At 34.4% G+C, this 26,764-nt stretch overlaps 1 protein-coding gene across 1 annotated transcript; it reads left to right on the top strand.

Annotated features, from left to right (window-relative positions):
- Positions 1–625: 625 nt before the first annotated feature.
- On the top strand, positions 626–22,164 carry LOC124368689 (actin-related protein 2/3 complex subunit 4). Its single transcript, XM_046825983.1, has 5 exons — positions 626–821; positions 7,462–7,580; positions 17,761–17,968; positions 21,087–21,257; positions 21,951–22,164. Exons 1-5 carry the CDS (start codon positions 819–821, stop codon positions 21,954–21,956), a joined length of 507 nt encoding a protein of 168 aa, XP_046681939.1. The 5' UTR covers positions 626–818; the 3' UTR covers positions 21,957–22,164.
- Positions 22,165–26,764: the final 4,600 nt, after the last annotated feature.

Genomic DNA, 26,764 nt, shown 5'->3' on the forward strand with positions numbered 1-26,764 from the left:
CTTAACCTTGCATGTTTGGTTTTGGTAGGCCTTTCCTAAAATAATACTTTGTAGGCCTATAGTATGTTCAAACCTAAAGCCTGTGCTTAGCTGGTTGACAGTGAGATTTTAGAAGTCATTTACATATTATATTCCTTTACTCCTTCTTTGAATCACAGCAGGATTGCATGATTAATGTCTGCTTTATCAGTTTACAAGTTTCTATTTAAAAACTTTGGCATGGATCCAAGCTCATTGAAAGTAAAGTTAAATTTGTTTTTCTGAAACTAACTTTTTCATGCAAATTGTCTCTGTAAAAAAGTAAAAAGTTAATTTTTTTTACAATATATAAGTTATGATATTATGCTCTAAAATCAACCATATTCAATGCAATAAAAAATCCTGCTCGTTAAGCCATTTTAAGAGTGTCTAACCTAGAAAACCTGGAAAAGTCAGGGAATTTTTATATGTTCAGTTTGGTAGACACCCTGCATTTACAAAATATAGACTGTCATACGATGTCGATAACACACTTTAGTAGCCTAAATATACTTTTAAAGCAAGGTGGTAATTTGGGCTCATAGGTGGTATTTTTTTCAGGTACTGGTGGGAATTTTCCAAAAGTGGATTGGCAACACTGAGTGTTTTGAATAAAACACTCAAAAACAGTGCATGGTGATGATTATGGTAAAACATAACCCCAAATAAAAACAATTGTATATGGTTATACAGTTGCTTTATAAAAATTAATATTTTTTATATATTTAAATATTTGTACTTAAGTGTTGGTTATTACTTACTATTAGGTTAGGATTTAATTACACTGGCTGTTGTTTACCATGGTAAGTAGTCCTTGTGTTAAGAAATAAATATTGTATGAATTATAATTTTAATATAATCATTAGATTATAAATTTTGCTACTTTTCTGGATTCAAATTCTCCTCAGCAGCAGAAAACATTTAGTAAGTTAGGCCAATACTCTAATGTTAATAGGCTCACCTAATAGGATTTATTGAAACATTAAAAAAGTGCAAGTATGCTAAATTTGGATTTAAATAATCTGTAGGATTTTGTATCATCCTATATAATAATTGGAGGGTTATTGATTTGGCATTACCTGTCTTAATCAAGAGTGAATACTGAATCATAATGAGAAAACTATTTTTGGCTTCTTGACCAATTACATGAAACAGTTTTATTGCTCTGAACAAAATGGGTAAATGTTTACTTTACCCATTTCACATTACTTGTTATTTAAAGAAACAACGTAATTGTTTACTTTAGCTACTTCACACTATTTGTCAACATTTAAACTTAAAAGGAAAAAATAAAGGTACGAGAGAGTAGTAAAATAAATATAAAAGAGAGAAAAGCCTAAATAGCCTAATAACTGAAACTATGTTGAAATGGTACCGATCCGAAATGCCCCTGGCCATCAGTGTGAGCTTCAGTGGTGCTTTCGGCATCACCCTGCACTTCAGGCAGAAAAAGAAAATGTCTTTGAGATATTACCTAAATTTAAGCTCAGATCACGTGAGTGCTCAGTTCGCCCAACGTGATCTGATGTCAGAAAAATGGCCTCTCCGGGGGAACAACTGGCCTACCTAAGAAACAATAATGTAATTAAAATAAAATAAAACTAAAAATAAGAAATATAACTGAAGACAAGAAAGAAAAAACTTAAATAAAAGAATAAAGAAATAAAAATAATATATCTTATGTAGAGGAGGATAATGGTGACCACATTTATTGCACAATGAAAAGGCATCTGAAATTCCATGTCAAACTTAAAATGACAAACTATTAAAATGTCCTTCAAATACAATAAAAAAGTCAATAGAGCACCCACTACACATATATTGTCTGTAGGTCAATAATTTTCTTCACTTTTAGAATAAACCATTGTTCTAGTGGGTTACTATTACACAAACACAACACAACTCGAATATAAAATATCTAATGGCGATGACAAAACACAAAGAACGTCATTAATTAAAAAATGTTCAACACAGCAAAATCTGACCAATTATGATACATGAAGAGATAATTAGATAACAAGATGTGCAGATAATATAAGTATTGGCAAACGAAACCGAGAGCTCAAAGGAAAAATGATAATCAAATTTCACCGTAGAGGCGGAAACATTTGCAGAAATTACTAAAAACAGAAACAAAACTGGGAGCATAAAGGAAAAACGTCAATGAAAACATTGCCATAGAGTTAGAAACTGTTGCAAAAATGACAAAAAAGAAAATAAAGTAATAAATAATTCTTGAATTATCCTACTATGGAATTGGTAGCCCTACTCTGACCTGTAACCTATTCGTTGTACTTTTTTGTGTGTGAATTTTGGTATCTGGATTAGCCCCTCTATCAATGCCTACCCTTCCTTAGCTTATTATACCACCCCTCCCCCCACCCAGAAATCCCGAATTCCCTCGGATCCCAAAATAGATTCCCTCTGACTATTTGAGGTGTAACCTAAAATTTCAAACATATTATGAGTTATTGTGGAATTATGGATAGTAACTATTTTAAGAAATTGATAAAAGTGGTTTTAGATTGCTAATGCACGAGGCTAATGTAAACATATTCCACAATTAAATTCCAGAAATCCTGCATTATTTTTAAACCACGTAAAAGGAACTAGTAGTTGAAAGGGCCTAGTAGGAATTAGTACGGGGTGCGGCAGTGGTGTAGCTCTATACTGATAACAGCCAACGAAATCATCCCTCAGGATAAGTTAGTATTGATCAGTAATGTATAAAATTCCAAAAGGCTGATCACTAATGCTTGATAGCTAAAAATATTACAAACTCACCAAACCATATTATTCTACATAGCAGAAGGTTTATATTAAAGAAAATAACGTCTTTTCTGGCACAATAATGGTAATCTATTTTAAAGTGCACTCACTACACTAACTTATCAATTCAATATGCAGAAAAACATCACTCACTAGTCACTTGTACCACAAAAGAAAAAGAACAGAGTCTGCCTCTTGAAATTTACTAGGCTATACAATAAAATGAATATCTAGATGCCCAAAGAAATTGCACAATGGTAAATAATACCAAAATAACAGGACAAAGTTATGAATGAATTTCACCATAAAAGTTAAAACTCTGGCCATAATGATGAGAAACAAGATAAAGTACCCAAAAACACTTAAATTACTCTCAGACACAGTTGACAGACCTATTCTCCCCAATTAGGGAATCTGGGATAGGAAATTTATCTTTTCTTCCCATGATTGTTGATAACCCTAGATGTAATTTTAATTGAAATAAGTAATAGTTGTACAATATATGGTTTGTCAGCACCTACATTTTTTTCTGGAAATGACAGTAGGGCTATATACTGTTATAAAGAATTGTTAAAAGTGATTTTAGATTGGTTTAGGTAATGTGGATAAAGTAAATATTATCCCAAAATTGGATTATTCGTTTTGTTTCTGTCTTTTTTAGCAATAGATTACAAATACACATTTAATAGTTTTACAGATTAGTAATTAAATGTGATCAATCATTAACAAATTTTTGAAGATCTAAAAAAAAGAAAAAAAAACTAGACCTACTTTTTCCTTCGCCAGACAGATGTTTCTGGGTTATTTGGAACATAATTTGGAAGTTTATTCATGTCGTCAGTGATGTAATTAACCCTAGAAAAGTGTAGGCCTATAAGAAATTCTAAAATATGCAGTTTTCCGTATGTTTACAGGCTCATTTTCTAAAATATAAAAATTTAGATTTATTACAAAGTTTTGTATATTATCTTTCTTGTATACAACTAGAGAGCTCAACTGCATAAATGTCAAACTGTAAAATAATGTTACTCTTTATTACAGATCAACAATTTATATACTGTAAGTATCTGTACATGTTATTGAAATGTTACCTTAACAGAATGTCCAAATGGCGATAAATTTACCATAAAAAGAATTATATATATAGCATTTTGAGGTTCTTTTAGGAAATTGATTTTTTACATTTTCATGAAGAAACTCAAAATGTCCATTTTTACCTGTTTGAAGTTGCTAAGTAACATAACAATAAAATTATATATTTTTCACCCAACATTGTACATTTTTATTAAAGCAGTCTGGTATGGCAGTTGTAAAAGTCATTGTTGTCATAAACATAGTAACACCCAATACTAAAAAATTGCTATTTCTTAACCATTGCGTCTGACACTTTAGTTAGCATTTCAGCCTCAGGAAATTTTTGCAATATCTTCATGTGGCCCTCTAAGGAGGTGGCATTTATTACCTTTGTTCCTAGAAGCTTCATTGTACTTATAGCATCTGTTCTCACCACCTCCTGCCCCCAGAGGAGTGTATCCCAGGACCGCTTCAATTGCTAGTGTTGGGCAGGAGCTCATCGCTCCCGTGATGCTTAATCAAGCTAGCCTTTGAAGACTCTGTAGCCTTTTAGCTGCTGTTGTTTGTTCTACTTTCGGCCACCACACTAAGGCAGCATATGTGACCATTGGTTTTATTATGGTTTCTTAAGTTTGGTTATGCTGATTCCCTCCAGAACAGGTTGTGTAAGCTGGAACTTTCTTTTCCTGGTAAAGGTTGTCATATTTGTTTTAGATGGATTGATCCGTAGACCTTCCCCATGACACCAGTTGCTTATGAGGTTTAGTTCTTCTTGAATTAGGCGTTCCAGAGTGCCTTTGATTTTTCCTTTGACCATAAGCACTAGGTCGTCAGCATAACATAGTAGCCTTGTTCCCCTCTTCTCTGCTTTGCTAAGAAGATAATCTACCACCATCCCCCACAGGAGAGGAGACAGAACCGCCCCCTGGGGGCAGCCTTTCTGGGCCGTGATTGCGGCAGATTCGTCTCCGTACTTTGCTTTTACTTGTATGCTTTTTAGGAGGGCTACTATCCATTTGACTACATCTGGGGGAATTCCAAAATGTTCCATAGCAGTCTCCATGGATTGATATGCTACTCAGTCGAAAGCTCCTTCAATGTTCATAGCTGACTAGGGCTTCCTTTTCGTCGAAGGTGTTCTCCACTAAACTGTGGAGAGCGGTGGTAGTTGATTTACCTTCTATATAAGCGTGTTGAGTGGGGCTAAGTGGGTGGTCTGGTAATATTACGTCCCTTACGTGTCTGTTTATTATTTTTTCCATAGTTTTCACTATGAAGGTGGTTAAGCTTATGGGTCTGTACGAGTTGGGTTGAGTCGGATCCCTGTCTTTTTTTCTGCACGATCACCACCAGTGCTGTCCTCCAATGTTTTGGTATATATCCTAAGGCGTAACTGCTTCTAAACAGAATGATAAGAGTATTTAATAAGATGTCCAGCCCTTCTTGGAGAAGGGCTAGAAAAACTCCATCAGCCCCAGGAGGTTTAAATGGCTTGAATGATCTTATTGCCCACTTAATTCTTTCATGTGTGAATAGTCTGTAAGACCGTTGTCTGGCTTTTGCAATCTCTCGGCTGGAGCTCCCCTCGACTAGAGAATAAATATCCTCATTTCGAGTCAGGTGGCCCCCCGGAAAGTGCATCTCCAGAAGCATTTCTAAGGTCTCCTTCCTGTTCACTGTAAGGTCACCGTTGGCCTTTACTAAGGTTCCCATAGGGTTAGTGTGATCAGTTTGGAGAGTTTTTTGAAGCCTGGCAGCCTCTGGTAGACTGTTAATGTTTTTGCAAAAGTTTCTCCAGGTTCTTCTTATGTTCTTCCTTAGTTCCTTTTTATATTCATTTTGGGCGTGTAGATAAGGGAGCCAATGGTCTGTCCTTTTTGCCCTTTTTAGTAATTTTCTAATTTTATTTCTTAGTGTTTCTAACCTCCCAGTCCACCACGGCACGTCTTTCTTCAGCCTGTTTTGTCTGAGAGGGCAGTTTTTCTCGTTATAGGCCTTTGTTATAGTTTGTTCTACTAATTGTGCAGACCTTTCTAAGTCAAATTCATTTTTCTGGAAGGGTTCTATTTATTCCAACTCTTTGGCTAGAGACTCGGTATCCCCTCCAATTGATAGATTTAGGAATCCAGTGGGTCACGTTTTTTCCCCTATCTTCTCTATGTCGAACCTAATAGGACAGTGGTCCGATAGTGAGGCCTCCTCTGAGACGTGCCACCTTACAATGCTTATGTTTTTGAGTCCTGTGAATAGGGTTATGTCTAGGACTTCTTGTCTAGTTCTGGTAATAAAGGTGGGACTGAACCCTCTGTTTTCCAAAACTAAATCACTACAGAACATAAACTGTAGAAGTTCCTCTCCTCTTGGGTTTATGTTTGTGCTTCTCCAGTAGATATGGCGAGCCTTGCAGGGGAAGTAGGCTGAGGCTATGGTAACCTCTTTCATCCCTTGCTGTGATGCCACTTTCACAGTAGCCACCACAAGATCTCTTGTTATCAGATCTTTAATAGGAAAGGTTGTTATATTTTTTGAAATTACGATACATGTTCTGGGATTTTCAATTGATCGATCATAAATGAGATTACCAACTTGAGTCGTCAATCCTCTGATGCAACCTCTGTTGATCCAAGGTTCCTGGATTAGGGCGATATCCAGGCCCGTTGAGATAAACCTAAGATGACGGTTGCGTCCTTAGCATGGTGAAGGTTAATCTGTATAAGGCACATACTTACGCTTCTTTTCCACTATTTGAGTGCTGCTAGAGCTCTCTGGTTTGTTGAAAAATTTTGGCATTTCTTTACTCATAGTGTTCCCACGAGTAGCGGAGATCTAAAGATCACCCCAACCATTGTCCCGCTCTACTTGGGGAAGGCTATGTTTAATCTGGAGGTATCCAGAGTTCGCATATTAACGACCAAGCACACCCTTGATGACGCAGCCTTCGGTATATGCTGTTCCACCTTGGCTTGGATAAAGAAAGAAACTTAGGTTTAGTATAGTTGGAGCCATATTTTTGGAAAATTTTCCCGATAGGTGAGAGTAGTACGAAATGAAAAATGAGTGTGGTAAGGATAGTCAGAAAGAAACCCGCCAGATCAGCTCAGCCTGATCGGAATAATCAAAGATGTCAAGAATTGGATCAGGCAGATCCCAGGTGCGCGCACACGAAAACAGCACTTAAGAAGAGAGAAGATAGCTGTGCGGGTGCTTCATGGACACTCTGGCTTGGCACATGTGTTGGGGTATGAAGACCCGCCACTTCCACACCCAATGTGAAATGTATGAAATTGACATTTAACAGATGATTTTAGTAATTCAATTTAGTCATTTTTAACCTGTTTAAAATGTACAGTATTCATATGAACTTTTTAGCAATAATGGAAATGGATAAAATAATATTGTATGTTTTTTTAAATTCTACCATTTTGAATATTTTTGATATTGGAGTATAGTATGAAGTTTTACAGTTTCTGCCCTATAAAAAGTAATATTTTTATGCTTATTAGAAGTTAACTGGAATAATCGTAAAAGCTGTAGAAATTAAAGGTTAGTTGAAGTACTTAGTGTAAAAATCACATGTTTGAAATGATGTTTTTATTTCAGGCTGCGACTTTGCGACCGTACCTTACTGCTGTTAAACACACACTTACAGCTGCGATGTGTGTAGAGAACTTTTCTTCACAAGATATCGAAAGGCACAACAAACCGGAAGTTGAAGTCAGGTAAAGATCAGTCTCCATTTTAAGAATATAAAGTGAAATTATTTGGGGATCGGTGTACTATTTTATTTAATTTTTTTATAAAATGTTATTATTTTATAGCTAGAAATTTCCTGTTTACAATGGTATACAACATTTAAACCTTATTTGATTATAAATTTGTGCTAAAAGTATTTTTATAAGAGTATATCAATTGTTTGTTTGGGGAAATTAGAATCATCCCTCTCTTTGAACATCACACATGCTATTTTTACATATTATACAATAGTTTTCATACAGTGGTGTATTCTGTATAATTGATGCTCTCTGAAGTTTTATTAGAGAAATTTTTTTAACACTTTCGCTACCGACTCCAAAATTGGACTTTTAAAATAGACCGACGTCACGTATTTGTGACACACCGATTCATACCATAGACGAATGTCACACATGTGTGACTCTCGGGGTACAAACTAAAGCCTGACGTCACGTATTTGTGACACACACCGATTCATACCATAGACCAACGTCACACATGTGTGACTCTCGGGGCGCAAACTAGTCCGACATCGCGTATTTGTGACACATGTATTGTGTTACTAAATGTTTTCTGGTTGCCAGTCAGTCTAATTTTCCGACTATATTATTGCATGTCGGTCAGTGGGAATGTCCGGCGCATATACCACCGGTCGCATGGTCTGAGCGTGGGATTTTGTTTTTTTTTATGCGGGAATCGTATTAGCAAATCTGGGAATCGTATTGGCAAACCTGGTTTTCTGTGTAATATTTCCAATCCTCGTGTTTTGTTTAACCTATAACAGTGGAAGATTTATATGTGCTTTTGTAGTTTAAACTGAACTGCTTTTTGTTTTATCGTGTGATGGGTGAAAGGAAGAGACCTTTTATGTCTGTGAGCGAAATCGATCGTGAGATGGACGAAGATGACAGTGGTGAATTATTTAGTTCTGACGGTGCCTCTGAGTATGTTCCTGACTCAGACATTCCAAGTTCATCTAGTGATGAGGGTGAGCATTTTGAACCAATAAATATGTACTTTGACTTGGGCCTAAACCCAAATATCCCTTTAGCAGATGACATAGAGGTTCAATTCGAAGAAGTACATGATGATGTAATGAATCATTTTTCAATGATCCAAATGTGTTGTTTGTTGTTTCAAACGTCCATGATGATTATCACGGTAAACAAGGTGTTTGGACTGACACAAAGAATGAACCTCAGGTCCACAATTTTACTGGGCAAGAACAGATACACATTCAATCGACAGATCCTATTGAAATCTTTTAAAATATATTTTATGGAGATCTGTTAAAGAAAATTGTAGCTTGGATAAATACTCTTGCCTTATTTGTCCAGGAAACTCTTACTACCAAGCATTCAAACATGCGGTGGTGGAAGCCTGTAAATTTAGAGGAATTCAAGAACTTTTTAGGCCTCTCCATACTGATGGGAAACTTGCACTTCCCTTCCATGAATCACTGCTGGTCAACTTGTGAGCTTTATGACCACCCCATGTTTGGTAAAACCATGTCCAGAAATAGGTTTTAGGCGATACTTAGATGTTTATGTTTTTATAACCCTAATGTTGATTCTGCAGATGACAAACTGCATAATATAAACAATGTACTGAAGCATCTTTTGACCAATTTCACAAGAGCCTACAGTCCTGGGAAGAATCTGTCACTTGATGAGGCCATGGTATTGTGGCGGGGAAGATTGTCTTTTAGACAATATATAAAAAACAAGTGCCACAAATATGGCATTAAGTTTTATGAGCTTTGCACTTCAGATGGATATATTTTAAATATTCTCGTGTACACAGGCAAAGGTACAATATCAAATCCCCTAAAAGGACATTCCTTTGAAGTTGTTATTCGCTTGATGCAGGATTACATAGGTAAGGGCCAGGCATTAAAAACTACATAAAAAACAACATTTGTGTAGCTAAGGACACTAAAACTGAAGAAGAATGAAGAATGAATTTATTTCCAACAGCAAATATGTACAGTCATTAACAAAATACAATCTTTGGAAAGACTGACCACTTTTACAAGTAGTGTGGCCAGTGCGAGTACTTAAATTACAAAGTATCTTATCTACGTCCAGATACAAGTTCAATTGTTTCAGCCGGGCTGCTCTCTGTGGCGTCCACATAAGTCTTATCACTACTATTGATCTAAAACACTACGAACTTAAACTCAGAACCAAATCTAAAACTGAACTAAAATCTTCCTGAAGTACAACTGGTACCTTTTACACTAAAATAGTTTTATTTATTTACACACAACTACTTTTCCTTTATATATCATAAAAATAAGTTTCTCTGTTGAAAATGTATTAAATAAAAATAAAACTTGGTTAGCAGTTTAAATGAAATTAAAATAAACTTTGTACACAAAAATAATTCAAATTCAATAATAAAATAATAATAATATAATAGATTACATAACATTACAAACAAACTTAAAATTAATCCTAGTTTATTTACATAGTTTTTATTATTTTTATTTATTCAGTCTTTATTTGTACAAGTAATTTTATTTGAAAAAGAACAAACAATCCTCTATTGTCAGTAAAAACTCTTTTAATTTCCTATAAAAAAACTTATCGTTAACGGCAATTTTCAACTCATATGGTAATTTATTGAATAGTTTCGGCCCATTGTACATAAAAGACTGCTTTAGGATTGATTTATTGACTTTTGGTAGTCGAAACATTCTCTGGTCTATACTTCTAGTACCGTACTTTAAGTCCGTAGTTCCCAAATTACCACTTTTAATGTAAAATAGCCTAAGTACCTTAAATACAAATAGATGTTGCAAAGGTAGTATTTTAAGTTTAGCAAAAATTGGGAAAGAACTGTCACGTCTTTTTTTATGAGAAATAATTCTTATAAAATGGTTTTGCACAACTCTTAATTTCTCTATTAGATATTTAAAAGTACTTCCAAAGCAAACTAAGCTATATTGTAGTCTTGATTCGACCAAAGCAAAATACAGAGTTTGTAACAAATGTTCGTCACAAAAATTTCGTAGAAAGTAAAATTTTCTAATTGAAGATTTTAATTTTCTTTGCAAAACTGTTACGTGCTTATCCCATGTTAGCTTCCGATCAAAAATGACTCCTAAATATTTAAAATTATCCTGTTTTTCAATTCGCTTACAATTACATAGATTTACGTCGCCTCTGCAAGTAAATTCGTGAAATACAAGTTCGGAATGAAAGCTGAAATCATTGAAACCAAAATTTACATATTTTGTTCTCTCAACGTTTACAAGCATTTTGTTTGTAAGACACCAATTTTTTAAAATAAACAAATCATCATTAGTTTGGCTAAATAATAATTCCGTAACTCCGGAACTTTCCGTAACTTGTAGTAAGCGTGTAGTTTTAATGATGGAGGAGTAGGGATCTGCAAGATACTTTTAAACTATGGCCTAAGACCTGCAATCATTTGATTTTTATCATGGAACAACTCAACTGAGAGCACATAAGACTTGCAGAAAAGCCCAGGATAACCTTTATAGAAGGCCGACAGTACAAACATCCAACGCAAATTGAATTAATGGAGTTCAATCTCTACTTTGCTTACTGGTGAACAATATTCATGCATTGTCATGTACATGCAAAATATAAATAATAAATATTTTAAATATCACTTAAATATTTGAAATATGTTATAAAGTGTTTCGAGGTTTAAAATCCATCCTCTTCATCAAATGAAAAACAATTTTTAGTTCATTACAAAAAAAGATAAGAAGAAGAGATAGAAAATTGGTCAAACATAACAGAAATCTGCTTGAAGTCCAGACGAGAAAATGAACCCAGTCTGGACTCCTAGAAAATGAAAATTGAAAATGGGAAGGCTTGATTCAATGTGAATGTCGAGTGTAGCTCCAGTCCACTTTCCTCTCAATGTAGCATCATTCAAGGGTAGGGGGAATCATACAACCCTCAATGTAGGGACATTCTCACTGACTCAACATTCAAATTTAATCAACCCAATGCACAATAGCTAAATTATGTGCAGAAAACTCGGTTGCTCCAATGAGCTTAGACATCATGTCTAAATCATCGTAGTGCACTCAGTTGTGCACCTGATGAGACAATGAGAATAATCTTCACCTCGATTATAATATATTTTACAGTCTAGGTATCTCTTATGTCAAAACAATGTAAAGAGTTCATTTTCAGCTTCTTCGTTGTCAGCTCTTTTTTTTATCTCTTCAGATGAACATGAATCCAGAATCCAGGAGTCAAGTCTGTGACAGTGTCAGATTCCAGACACTGCACTAAGAGGAAGGTGAACAGCTAAACTCAACTTTCACATTCTGGATTATATCATATCTGAAGGATAGGTACAGTTGGCAGGGAAGGAAAGAGTAGACACTTGTATGTCTTCCCCTCTGCTGAAAGGTAGAGGTACCTCAGGGCAGCTCATACTGATATCATAGTATGGTAGATCAGTCATGGTCTCATACTTGATGCAAGTAAGTGTTCAGTGCTTTAAATAGGTGATCATGTGGTGCGAAGTATCAGAGCCCTGAACTACGAGGGTGTATCAAATATAAACGGGACTGATTTAAAAAAATTTGAACTTTATTTGACTAGACTAATGAATATATATTATTTTTCTATATATTCTCCTATTCCTGAAATACATTTTTTCCATCAGATTGGGAACTTTTTTTATTCCATCATTGTAAAAACTCCGTCGACATTCTCCTAACCATTGGAGCACAAATGCTTCCATTGCTATGTTGTCCTCAAAACGCTAGCCGCAAGTGCTTCTTTGAGGGGTTGAAAAAGATGAACATCACAAAGTGACAAGTCTGGGTTCTAGGGTGGATGTTCCAGTGTTGCCTATCCTATTACAATCAATTTCAGCCTCGTTGCATTAGCCACATGGTCTGGCGTTGTGCAAAAGAATGTCACTTCTGGCCAATTGTTGCTTCCTTTTCCTTCAGAATGATTATTTTGTGGCATCCAGTACTCCACAATAATATTGTGCATTGGGATTTCAAAGATTTATGCACAGACTTTTTACTATCCTGAATATCCTGTCACTCCGGAAGCAGCACAAAGGTTCTTACAGGACTAAGTGCAATTTATAAGTGTAATGTATTGAATTACAATAATAATTATAATAATAATTATTATACATATTATAAATTGTTACTGGCAAGTTAAAGCCACAGCCAAAGACCAACTGTATGATCGTATGATGCTGTGACGTCATACGTTATTTAGTGAAACAGTAAAAATGGCGGGAATTATTGGCGGAATCGGTGACTTCGACAACAGTGCAGAAACTTGGAATTCGTATGTTGAACGATTTGAATTATTCGTTGACTGTAACAGTATTAGTGACGACAAAAAGGTTAGTACGTTACTAACAGTCGTGGGTGTGGAAACGTACAGTTTGTTACGAGATTTATGTACGCCGGAAAAACCTTCAGTGAAAAAGTTCGATGAATTAGTGAAGTTAATTCAGGACCATTTGTACCCGAAGCCATCATTCATAGCTGAAAGGTACAAGTTCAGCAAAAGGAATCAGCAGGAAGGAGAATCAGTCGCAGAGTACATCGCCAGCCTCAAGAAGTTGTCTGCATACTGCGAGTTTGGCGCATCCCTCAACGACTATCTCAGAGACAGACTGGTGAGCGGCATCAGGAGTGAGTCGACCAAGCAGAGGCTGTTGGGAGAGACCACCCTAACCTTCGACCAGGCTGTGAAAATCGTCTGCTCAGTGGAAGCGGCGGAGAAGAATGCGGCGGCATTGACAGTGAACGGCGGCAGCCGGGTCCAGCGGATGGCAGCGCATCACCACCCACATGTGAGAGTCGGCGGCAGCGGTGGCAGCGCGAGCTACAACGCAAGGCACGAAGTCAAGGTGCAGTGTACGTGCTGTGGGCAGTGTGGTCACTATAGGAAGCAGTGCAAATTGTTTGGTGTTGTGTGTCACAAATGTGGTAAAAGAAATCACATATCTAAGGTATGTCGATCTACTGAAATTAGTAAGTTACCATACAATCAGCTTTCGAAAGTTAAGAAAGGTATATCTTATCAGTCTAATTTTCAAAACAAGAAAAACAAAGATTATAAGAAACATAATTTTGTAAATGATAGTTCAGAACTGTCAGATTCAAATAATTCTAAGAATTATGTTCAGAGTGATGAAAATCTTGAGAGTTATGTCGAGGACATACAGAATTTATTTAAAGTAAATGAAACTCACGGTGAAAGAATTAGAGTTGACCCAATTAAGATTAAAGTCCTAGTGCAAGGTCGAGAAACCATATTTGAAGTTGATACTGGAGCTAGTGTCACAGTGTGTAGTGAGAATTTTTATGAAAATAATTTTAGTTCTTGTAAATTGTTAGAAAACTACCTAACTTTGAGTTCGTACACTAATGAACCTATTATACCTGTGGGCAAGGTTAATGTTGATGTTTGCTATGAGAAAATACATAAATGCTTAGATTTGTATGTGATTAGAGGAGGTTCACATCCTTTAATGGGTCGTGATTGGCTTAAAGTACTGGGAGTTGACATTTCGTTTAAAAATAACTTGTGTGTTATAAACAGACCTATAGATAACAAGGCTAATTTCGAGACAATGACGTCCGAGCTAACTAATCAATTTCCAGAAGTGTTCACTGAGAAACTAGGTCAGTATACAGGCGAACCAGTTAAACTAAATCTAAAAGAAAATGCTAGACCTAGGTATTTTAAGCCAAGACCGATACCATTCTCATTGAAAAGTAAGGTAGATAAAGAACTACAACGCTTAGTTGACAAACAAGTGTTAATTCCAGTAAGCAGCTCGGAATGGGGAACGCCCATTGTACCAGTATTAAAAAAGAACGGTGAAATTAGGCTATGTGGAGACTTTAAAGTTACTCTAAATCAGTATCTAGAAGTAGACAAGTACCCTATACCTAGAATAGAAGATTTATTTGCAAATTTACAGCATGGAGAACGTTTCTCTAAAATAGATCTTAGTCAAGCCTATATGCAATTAAAGTTAGACAGTGAGTCACAAAAATTATGTACAATTAGCACGCATAAGGGTCTTTTCTCATATTGTAGAATGCCTTATGGAATCTCATCAGCCCCAGGCATATTTCAAAGAGTTATTGAACAATCTTTGCATAATTTAGAAGGCATATCAGTGTTCATGGATGATATTCTTATCACCGCACCTAATAACGAAACTCATGTAAGTAGGTTGCAAGAGGTTTGTAAACGCCTGAGTGAAAAAGGATTTACCGTAAAGAAAGATAAATGTACGTTCTTTGTAGACAAAATCGAGTATCTTGGTTTTAGTATCGATAAAGATGGACTGCATACCTCTGAATCTAAAATTAAAGCTATAAATCAAGCACCTGTACCTAAATCTGTCACTCAAGTCAAAGCTTTTATTGGCTTGGTAAATTATTATGGAAAGTTTATCAATAATTTGTCAACAATCTTGAGTCCGTTGTACAACTTGTTAAAAAAGGACGTGCCATTTGATTTTGATGAAAAATGTCTCAAATCATTTAGCCATGTCAAGGATGTTTTGACTAAAGCACCAGTTTTGGCGCATTATGATTCAAAGTTGCCTGTAAAACTAGCAGTAGACGCAAGCTCGACAGGGCTGGGCTGCGTACTTAGTATCATAACCCCTGAAGGCGTTGAGAAACCTATTGCATACCACTTTCGTACTTTATCACCAGCAGAATGTCAATATTCACAAATAGATAAGGAAGCTTTAGCAGTAGTATATGGAGTAAGGAAATTTCATCAATATTTGTATGGCCGAAAATTCACTTTGTGTACTGATCACAAACCTTTAATTAGCATATTTGGACCGAAAAAGGGTTTACCTGTTTTCGCAGCAAGCCGATTACAAAGATACGCATTATTTTTAAGTGGATACAATTTTGATGTACAGTATGTAAGGTCAGAAAAGCATGGTAACGCAGACGCATTATCACGCTTACCATTAAGCACTAAACATGTTGTAAATAATAACAATGAACCAAGGTGGAAAGGTACCTATTTACACTGTATCGCTGAAAGTTCAGTACCTTTAACTTTTGAAGATGTAAAAGCTGAAACCCAAAATGATCCTATTATAAAACAAATACATAACTATGTGATGTACGGATGGCCAAATTTTTTGTCGGGAGAGAATAGGGAATTGTTACCTTATTTCCAAAGGAAGGACGAGCTAACAGTTGAGCATGGCATTGTTATGTGGGGATATAAAATTGTTGTTCCTAACAAGTTGCGTAGCTACGTATTAAATGAGTTACTCGCGAGTCACTTGGGAATTGTAAAAATGAAGTCAGTAGCAAGATCCTATATTTGGTGGCCAAATATAGATGAAAACATTGAAAGCCTAGCGAACAATTGCTCTTCCTGTCTTATGGAACGTTCTAGTCCTAGTAAGAGTAATCTACATGTTTGGCACTATCCATCTATGCCATGGGAAAGATTGCATATTGATTACTTGGGTCCTTTCAAAGATAAGACCTACTTGGTAGTAATTGATGCTTACACTAAGTGGTTGGAAGTATTTGAAGTAGGCTCTACTTCAGCTAAGCTAGCTATAGAAAAGTTAAGAGAACTATTTTCTAGATTTGGATTACCTGTCACTATCCATAGTGATAATGGACCACCATTTACCTCAGTTGAATTTAAAAATTTCATGCAACTTAATGGTATAAGACATACATTTTCACCAGCTTATCATCCTCAGTCTAATGGTCAGGCTGAGAACTCAGTTAAGTATGCTAAACGTAAAATAAGATTGGCTTTTCAAGAAAATATTGATACTAAAGTAGCCTTGAATAGGATGTTATTTGATTACAGAAACTCCGTTCATAGTACTACTAACGAGACACCTGCCAAATTAATGTTCAATAGACCACTAAGATGCAGGCTAGATTTACTCAGACCTAATGTAGCCAGAACTGTGCAATTAAAACAGGACAAACAAAAAGAATATTTTGGCGGTAGAAAAACGAGAATTCTATTTCCTAATCAATCTGTATTAGTGAGAGATTATCGCTCTAAAGACAAATGGATAGAGGGCATTGTAATAAAACAGTTAAATAATGTGATGTATTCTGTTATGACAAAGACTGGTTTAATTTGGAGTAGACATATTGATCAGCTGATAGGACTACACAGTAGTATTGTTGACAGTGACAGTCAAATTCCACCATCTCAGGACCGTACAGTTGCGGAGCGTGAGACAGGCGCTCAGTGTCCGCCAACTCCAAGCCCAGTCAGAATTAGTAACACTGACCTCACTAGATCAGCTGGTCTCTCCCCCTCCTCACCGCATCATACCTCTCCATGTCACATCACTACCCCTCATTCTAGACCACGTCTTTCTCTACCCTCAGCTGTTCCTTCTCCTGTCACTAGAACAGCTGATCATACAAACAGATACCCAACTCGTATTAGGAAACCTGTAGAGAAATTAAACTTGTAAATAACTTACAGTACTTAAGGATGACATTTAATAATGATATGTGTTATTTATATTTAAATGTGTTTATTATATATTTATTATTACACTTGTATTGTTTAATTTATCTATGACTTGTGTGAATTCAATTTATTTTGAAATTTGGAAGGGAGGAAATGTAATGTATTGAATTACAATAATAATTATAATAATAATTATTATACATATTATAAATTGTTACTGGCAAGTTAAAGCCACAGCCAAAGACCAACTGTATGATCGTATGATGCTGTGACGTCATATGGGGTGATCAGTTTGAATAAATGCCATTGGCTGTTCTCATCACGCCACCAGATCATACCACCACTACCACTTCCAGTGTCCTGCCCTTGTCTCTCTCTCAGTTACCCTCCAACCTTAACCGAGCACAGTCGATGATGTAAACTAATTCAGTCTTTTATTCCGATTCCCTGTAACCCGTACACAACAATAAGCTTCTTGTCCTAAGAGAACAAAAAAAAAAACCAAACAAAAAACTTATATTAACCAGTAATGAGTAACAGGGTTGTGAAAATATGTATAATATAAAATACAAATAAATAACGGTACAAGGTTTATCATTGTAATATACTATAATTAATGTTTTGAACTTTGATTAGTGTGATGTTAATGTTATTCTCATAGTTATAAAAAAACTGAATTAAAAATCTTTATTTCTAGATCCAGCAGGGAGCTTCTCCTTAATCCCGTCCTTATCAGTCGCAATGAGAAAGAAAAAGTTCTAATAGAAAGTTCTGTGAATTCAATCCGAATCAGCATAGCCATAAAACAAGCTGATGACATTGAAAAAATTCTGTGCAAAAAGTTCATGCGATTCATGCAGATGAGGGCTGAGAACTTTATAATACTCAGACGGAAAGCTGTTCAGGTAAATTATTTAAGAATGTACATTATGTAGTTCCTCATTTAAAAAAGAGACAGATCTCTAAAGGTAATTCAGGCAAGCCAATGTGCATGCTACTAATGTAAATTACAATTTCATTCTAAACTAACCACTAACTCTAACTGGTCTTTTTTTATTAAAGCAAAAGAGTAATAGACAAAAATAATTATATGTTATTAATGTAATAATACATTATTGTAATATTATATCCGGGTAAATTCTTTTACCCTTTGCGTTCACAAGGCCAGTAGCACTGGCCACACCAAGGTTGCAGACAGCTCGCGTTAGTTTTGCCGTAGTTTGTCCTTGCAACTCGTATGGCCAGTACAGATGGCCGCGCTACTTTCATTGACAGCTCGGCGGCCATATTTTTTGTTTGCCTCCCCAGACTGGAATTATTTTTCAATTTCCTCCGTGTTATTTGCATAGTAATTAAAAATGTTTAAAGAAGAAATGAGAAATAATTAAAAAAGTTATTTTTAATGAATCTTTCTAATACAACGATTAACATACATTTGGGAAATTTAACTCATATGTATATTATTAACAAAGATATGCAATAAAATGTTATAAAGAAGGCTTTTACAGATTGAGGCAATGAACTATTTTATATTTTTCTGTCTACATTTTTTTAAAGAATAAAACTTAAAAATACATACCTATGTAAAGTGAAGAATAGTTAGCACATGTCTTCTAGTAAAAGTTTCTAGGTTTCTATTCCTTCTATCAGTGTATAGGCCCACTATGTGCCATTCGTATCATTTGCACAGTTAATGTTTAGAGAAAAATTATAGGCTAATTTAAAATTTACTGCTTTACCTAAAAATTACTTAAAAATAAAACTGCTTGATAGGTTTCAGCACTCACCATTCATTATAAAACAAAGAGAATATTAGAAAATAAATGCTATGGTTAGTGGCCAGTGGTGCTGGCCTTACGAGCTATGGACTCATTGTATCCTGATCAGTACAGCTGGACATACGAGCTGAGATAACATTACAGCAAAAAATAATGTGTGTTTCCGACAAAATGGTGGATTAGTAGAGCTGGCCATACGAGTTCTAAGGACAAATTATAAATACTGCCTTCGAGTGCATAGGGTTAAGAAAATTTCCCCTGTGCAAATTGGCTTTCCCCTCCCGGACTATTACTTGAAAATTCATATCCCTAAATGGTTAAATTTACAGCAATTTTATTTTGCACGTTTGTTTGCCTTCCTAAGAAAGAACAAAAATATGTTTTAGATATCATGTTTTACAAAATCATCATGAATACGAAAATGTCAAAAGACAAAATTGTCAAAAGTATGATACCTAATTTGTTAAAACTGGGTGAAAAATAAATGAGAATACACAATTTTTACTGTTTGAATAAACATGGACTTAAGTGAATTCCCTTACATTTTGTTTCGAGGGTGAAGTTTATACGTTCAATTTTGTAGTATGTTGTTGTAAAAATTATGGTGTTCCTTGTTGCAACAAATAATGGAAGAATGCCTGTATACTTTAGCTTAAATGGATTTCTTCGCCATTTAGTGTGAGCATGTATATTTATTTCATAAAACTATAAAACTACAGTGGTATTTTTGGTACTATTTTACACACATATCATATATAAATAAGGAAACCAATAGTGAAAAACATTAAATTCTTAATTTTTACCGTCCACACAAGCTTGATCAAACAAGAATGATGAAGAATGACAAAAATAAACCAAACATGCTTACTTTTTACTACTTATTTTTATTTATTGGTAGATTTCAAGTACAAAAAATACAAAATAATATTTTTTTAAGCTAAAACTTCCAAAAAAAACACCTTTTTGATTATTTTTGTTGACTTTTTAATGGGCATTTAAATTAATGAATCGAGCTACAACACTCTTTTACACATATTTACTCATACTTGTTTGTGAATTCACGTTTCCTAGGGTATGGGAAACCTTGGGCAAAAACATACATCACAATTACTGCACTGGTAACACGATTCTCAGCGCACATTATACATGAAACAAACTACACATCTCAATGTGTAAGCCAATCAGTATGCCCACACCATCTAGTGGCAAAACAGTGAATTACGTACTGTTATTTATTTAACAGTTTTCCCGCTGGTCGAATTGCCACTAGGCATGGATAAAATCTGGAACCCTCCGTAAGAGTTACAATAGTTTTATTGTCAGCCAGACGTTTGTAAATAACTGATGCTTCATAACCGCTCCACAAAGTGAAGAATCGCAACTGTGGGGGAATAAGCAGTTCTCTGCTGCAGTAAACTTACATAGTTTCTCAAAGTCGCACGACTTGTTCAGTTGCAGGTATCATCTATAATGAATAATTTTGTGTTTTGAAACTGTTCCACAAAAAGGTTAAGTGGAACTGAGCGTACTTTGTAGTACTCAAAGTTTCTAAAAGCCAGTTACAATGGTGGGTAAATTATATGCAAGTACCACTAAAAGAAAGTAAGCCTAAATAAACAAATTATAAAAAATAGGTAAATCAATAGGTTTATTTGATATTTTAACCTATTATCGTACAATATTTTGTGTTAGGCTAATGTGGTAAATAAAAACTCATTGTTGTTAATAATATTTATTTTTTAAGTATTTCACGTTACATATAACATACAAGCTACTTAATGTAAAAGAAATATATTTAGACAAAACCTGAGATGATTTTTTAATAAGTATTGAATAATGAGTTATAATTATTTGGGAAGTCTTACGTAAAACACTTGTGGAGTAAATTATCTTAATAATAATAACAATTTGTTTTTACTGTAGGTAACGGTCATTAACAGCGGTTTTGAGTCTAGTTTCAGTTTCAACAGACGTACAAGTGCAGTGCAACAATGACAGTATCGACAGTACCATCAAGCATGTAATTGCAACTAACAATATCAGATAATGGTTGTGACCCGAAACTGTCATCTGAGCGTAACTGTTCCGCTGTATCTTACTCATCCCTATCCATTACAGATCAGCATCAGTGGCCCTTTTTTTAGCCATAAGTCTGTGAGGAATTGACTCGGCAAAAGCCGTTAAGGGGTTAATGATTTGTTGTATGTTCTGGTTAACATTTATTCTAGTTCAATTTTCTTTTCAGGGCTATGACATAAGTTTTCTGATAACAAACTTCCACACGGAACAAATGTACAAACACAAACTAGTAGACTTTGTCCTGCACTTTATGGAAGAAATAGACAAGGAAATAAGTGAAATGAAACTAGCTGTAAATGCAAGAGCAAGAATTGTATCCGAAGAATTTTTAAAAAGGGTATGTATTTTATTTGTTATAATTAGCAATTTTCCTATCCTTTCATCAATTAATCTTACATTTAGGTCTTATAGGTACGGGGGGGGAGAGCATGGGGGCGAGCACCCCCATTTTGAAAATAATTTTTTTGGTTCCCCCAATTAGTACACTGTACACAAGTCGTTTACAGAATTTTGATACTTGGGCTATAAATCTTTTAATACGAGTTTGAAGTTTACAAATTAACACCCTGTATATATTATATTTGCATAGAAGCAGAGTTGACACTGGGACCAAATGAGTTGCTGGGTACTACAGAGTGAACCTAGAGGAACTCAAAATGAGATGTTGGCCAGTCAAAGGATTAATTATAATTATAAAACAAAGGATTATGCATAACTGTGCAATCAAAAGTAAAGGAGTAGAAGTGTATAAGGTTCAACATTGTTTGTATGTGGCTGGTTGAACCGCATTATTCTGGTTGAACCGCATTATTATTTTTCAAGTTAAAAAATTGTGATAAGGAATGATATTTATTAATAGGTAAAGGCAGTGAAAAGATAAAAGCTATTTCACAAAGTTTGGTCTGTTTTACTTTCAGTTTAAATAATGTAAACAACAATGTCCTTCCATTACCTCTTCCTGCTAATATGGTTGTGACTATAATAATTACATTTTAATACATGTTGTAACATTAACTATTGTTTTTTTCAGTTCTAACAATGTTGTACTTCTCGTCTGCGGTTTCTTTCCTCTGAAGTTCATTTTTCCCACTGCAATGGCTCACTTTCTTACTTGATCACAAGACTGTATTCATACCGCCACCATAAGAAGTTCTTTTGCATTAGTTTGATTTAAGTTATGCGTTACATAATTTTTGTTTTAATATTATGAAATAAATACCTTGTTCGAAATGGTTTCAGAAACATTTCATGCAGTATTTTATTTAGTTTAAGCATAATATTATTATTTTAGTGTTTCAACTATTCAAAATGACTTTTCATTTTGATAATTTGTATGTCATTTGATTCATTTTGTATTGTAAATTAAAACTAATGTGTATCTTGGGTCATATGTGTTTATGGAAATGCTGAAGTATACAGAATTACTAATTTTTGAAGAGCACAATTAATGAATGAAATATTACAATTCTTTTAATCTTTTTTAAATTGTAGCCGCTAATGTTAAAAATAGGAAGATTACATACCATCAATCGGAATGCTATTTTAAATATCTTTTCATTTTTTTTACTTTTAACATTTTCAAAGATATTCTTTAATTGTAAAAGGTGACTCAAAATCTTAACCACTCGTATCGATGCACAAGCAGTGTGGCAGATCTTCTCTCAACCTGTTACCCACAAGGCATGACAACCAGCAATCTAGAGAGCAGTGAAAAAATATCAATCTGCCTAAATGGAATCAACAATTTGTCAATAAATAAGGATCATTGTAGGGTTCCACAAGGTATGACAACCAGCAATCTAGAGAGCAGTGAAAAAATATCAATCTGCCTAAATGGAATCAACAATTTGTCAATAAATAAGGATCATTGTAGGGTTCCACAAGGCATGACAACCAGCAATCTAGAGAGCAGTGAAAAAATATCAATCTGCCTAAATGGAATCAACAATTTGTCAATAAATAAGGATCATTGTAGGGTTCCACAAGGTATGACAACCAGCAATCTAGAGAGCAGTGAAAAAATATCAATCTGCCTAAATGGAATCAACAATTTGTCAATAAATAAGGATCATTGTAGGGTTCCACAAGGCATGACAACCAGCAATCTAGAGAGCAGTGAAAAAATATCAATCTGCCTAAATGGAATCAACAATTTGTCAATAAATAAGGATCATTGTAGGGTTCCACAAGGCATGACAACCAGCAATCTAGAGAGCAGTGAAAAAATATCAATCTGCCTAAATGGAATCAACAATTTGTCAATAAATAAGGATCATTGTAGGGTTCTCGTTTTTAAACAATCAGAAACGATTGCTCTGAGAAAATTGGGATTTAATGCAACAACTGTACATGAATTTCAAGGAAGGCAAGGAGAGAATATTGCTGTGGTCCGAACATCTGAGAAAGAAGAAGAGACCTATGGCTCACTGCCACATTGCTTAGTTGAAATATCTAGACATACAAAGTCATTTACCTACTTTACACCAAAAGTTGATGATTTGCTTAGTAGCTGGATAAGAAAAATAAAACAAACTAGACATAACTGTTTATGAGCATCTTCCATTAGATCATCGATTAGAAAAATAACTCTTGAACATTCCAAACTACCTAAAATAGCTAAGGACTCCATAAAAATTGATTTCACCTCGACCACAAATAAGCGACTCATATTTCCATAAGCAACAGCATTTCCAGATATTCACCATTACACTGACGGAACTCATGTAGAACTACTAGCCTTCCTTCTAAAGAAAAAGCGTTTGTCCCTGTTGAGAAAATTCCCAAACAAAAAGAGAATAAAATAGTAGACACCATAGAAACTGATGACACCAACCAAGCAGAGCAAATGGTTGACAGAACGACCCTACTATAGCCTAGCTGAGTTCTACAATGACAATTTTATTGTACCATGTAACTTTCTTAAGCTAACAACATTGTAATTTTATATTCTGTAAAGTGTTTGATGCCTTTGTATTTCTCTAGGAAATAACAAATAAAGAAATTGATTGATTGATTTTAAACAATAAGTAGTGTCAGTGCTGTCTTGGACATGCTCATAGTCAACTTTTACTGAATAGCTAAAACTGAATTATTGAAATATTAAAATGAAGTAAAAATTGAAAGTTTAAGGAGTGTAAGGTTGATGGTATTGATTTATTCCACTATTTGAATATAAAATATACTTAAATATTTATAAATTTTAGTAATAGAACTACTTTAAAACTTCTATATACTCATGCATTTTGTTAATATATCTATATAATTATTTAAAAATAACTTTTCATGAAATAGTTTAAGGTGGCGTTAGTTGGGAAAATACAACAACAAAAAATGCTTTGTGAGATGCTGACTTTTCGTCTCCTTATAACAAAAATCTTGAGACAGCTGTTTAGCAAGGTACAAATCAGATTTATAACACAAAATACACTGCCTTGAATAATAACACCAACTGTCCTTGAAACAATAAAATCTGTCTATCAAGACCTAGCTAACCCTACTCTTCTGCGTCTATGTTTGCATGGTAATATGCAAAACACTAATAAGGCACTAAAACAGTTGATAAGGCTGATGCCCAAAACCTTAATTATATTCCAAAGAAGTTGTAGAAACATGTGCCTTTGAAGCAGTTACATACTACAATGATGGTTATGTGGTAGTGAAGAAGTTCTTCAAAAGTTGGGGACAAAAGCTGGATAATGGTATAGAGAAGGATTGAATAAACTTGATAAACTGTGGATAGTGGGCGGTAACTGAAGGAGCATTATTTATAAAAAGTAGGCAAGAAAGCAAAAAAAGATCAGTCAAGAGGCAAAAGATGACAAAAAGCATGAAAATCATAAGCAGGAGTATGGTAATGGCCTGTTCCAGCTAGTTTTGGAATTTCCATTGGTTTTTTTTACTTTTCCCACAAAGTGTTTTTCAAAGTATAAGGTACGTTTACAGGAAAACTATTACGCCTATAGACATTTTTGGTGCTAGTTTATATGTATGCTGAGAAATTTACCCTTGGTGCATTATTACCCCAAAAACAACTTTTTTTAAAAACCTCTGACTTGAAAGAAAATATTTTAATTTTTTCATACACCTCCACAATATTAACCCTTTAACGCTCACTGGTCGACATTTCAACCACCTCATTATTTGCTCTGTGCACGCTTTATTTTTACTTGTAATCCCTAGACGCATTTGTCAAAGTCATACATTAAATTTATACAATATGTTTATGCTACAAAATTATCTCTAAATATGTTATCTAAATTTTCAAGCAAAGTCATTAGTTTTTGTTTATAACTTGCATGCCCAAAGATATTCGTCTTATGTGATAATTTTGTCTTCTAGAGGAGAATATCCACATTAAAAGTGTATATCACCAATTCAAAATCTATAAAGATAATTTTTTTATAATTATTATAAAATTACCATAATTTAGGATAAAATTCTTTTAGAGTGATATTTAGTTTGTTTCAAGAGTCTATATGGTTAATATAATTTAAAAACAAAGCATAATGTAAAGTCTCATATATCACGACCAATGCTAAATAATTTAAATGTATTAAAAACTCACCTTTACTCAGCTGCAGTTAAAAACGTAATGGCAAATAGGATTTTCTCTGATGTCACTATTCCTAGACGCACGCTGGTCGCAGAATGGGCCACTTTTTGTTGTTTATCTCGATAGAGTGCAGTACAAGTTCCGTTCACGTCTATTTCATATCCCTACATGTCAGGTTGAATTCCAAGAATGGCTAGTGCTGAGACAAGGACTATATTCGCCCATCCGTATGAGCCAAACTTACCTTAATTGAAAGTGGTTGAAATATCAACCACCGTGCGTAAACGAAACTGAATGTATTTTTGGGTGTGCACAAGGAAGTTTTCCAAGTGGTCGATATTTTGACCAGTGAGCGTTAAGGTAATTAAACATAATTTAGGCAACCTATAAAGGGTTAATAAAACTGTAAAAAACTGGTAAAAAATTTTTTATGATACACTCAATAATAAAAAAATTACAAGTATTTTTTTCTTATAGCAGTAAACGCCGCCTAACTCCACCTTAAAGCTTTAAGAATAAAACAATTATCCCATGTTTTATGGCGCTTATTTTTAATATTCTAGGTACAGTAATTTCAAGCAGTTTGTTGTCATCAAGTAAACCAACTTGATTTATTTCTGATTATTTCTAAAGACCTTATTTACGTATACTAGAATTATAGTGTACTGAACTGTACTAGCAATACTCCATCCTTTCTTTTTACTGTACTTTCTCTCTCTCTCTCTCTTTATTCTGCTGTACCACATTATTTTTACTCTACATTGTTAGATAGCATAAAAGTTACAATAATTTATTTACCAATTCGTTGATTAGATATTTTGCTTTTTATATATTAGATGACTAAAGAAGTTTATTAATAATGTTTGAATTTTAAATGAAAGATTAAAAAGCATATATTTGTTTAAGTTTGATTGTTTCATTTTCTCCTGGTGCAATCTTATAGACCATAAGTGGAATCTTATTTTGAGAGGTGTCAGATTTGCATAGTTGTACATTGTATAAATTGTACAGAGATGAAATATAAGTATTACAGTTGTACATTACATTACAGTCATTCAGAACTGTGGGAGGCTCCCTTGGTGTCTAATGTGAAAATTAAAAAGGATTAAAATAATAAATATATTATATCACTCTAGGCCCTCATTTTCCTTGGTTTTCATCTTAAACTACTGATGAAAAAGGTTACAACTTCACAATAGATCATACCGTGAAAGTTGAGTCTGTCAACATCATTGTAGATCTACGATAGTTTTTAATTTGTTTCAGTTTACAGAAATTTATTTTATCTTGTG

Source organism: Homalodisca vitripennis, chromosome X (assembly GCF_021130785.1).
Source record: "Homalodisca vitripennis isolate AUS2020 chromosome X, UT_GWSS_2.1, whole genome shotgun sequence".
NCBI lineage: Eukaryota > Metazoa > Arthropoda > Insecta > Hemiptera > Cicadellidae > Homalodisca > Homalodisca vitripennis.

Coding starts and splice junctions, on each gene's coding strand:
- LOC124368689 (XM_046825983.1), top strand. Junction 7,581..17,760: donor AAACCGGAAGTTGAAGTCAG/GTAAAGATCAGT, acceptor CTTTATTTCTAG/ATCCAGCAGGGAGCTTCTCC. Junction 17,969..21,086: donor TCAGACGGAAAGCTGTTCAG/GTAAATTATTTA, acceptor TTTTCTTTTCAG/GGCTATGACATAAGTTTTCT.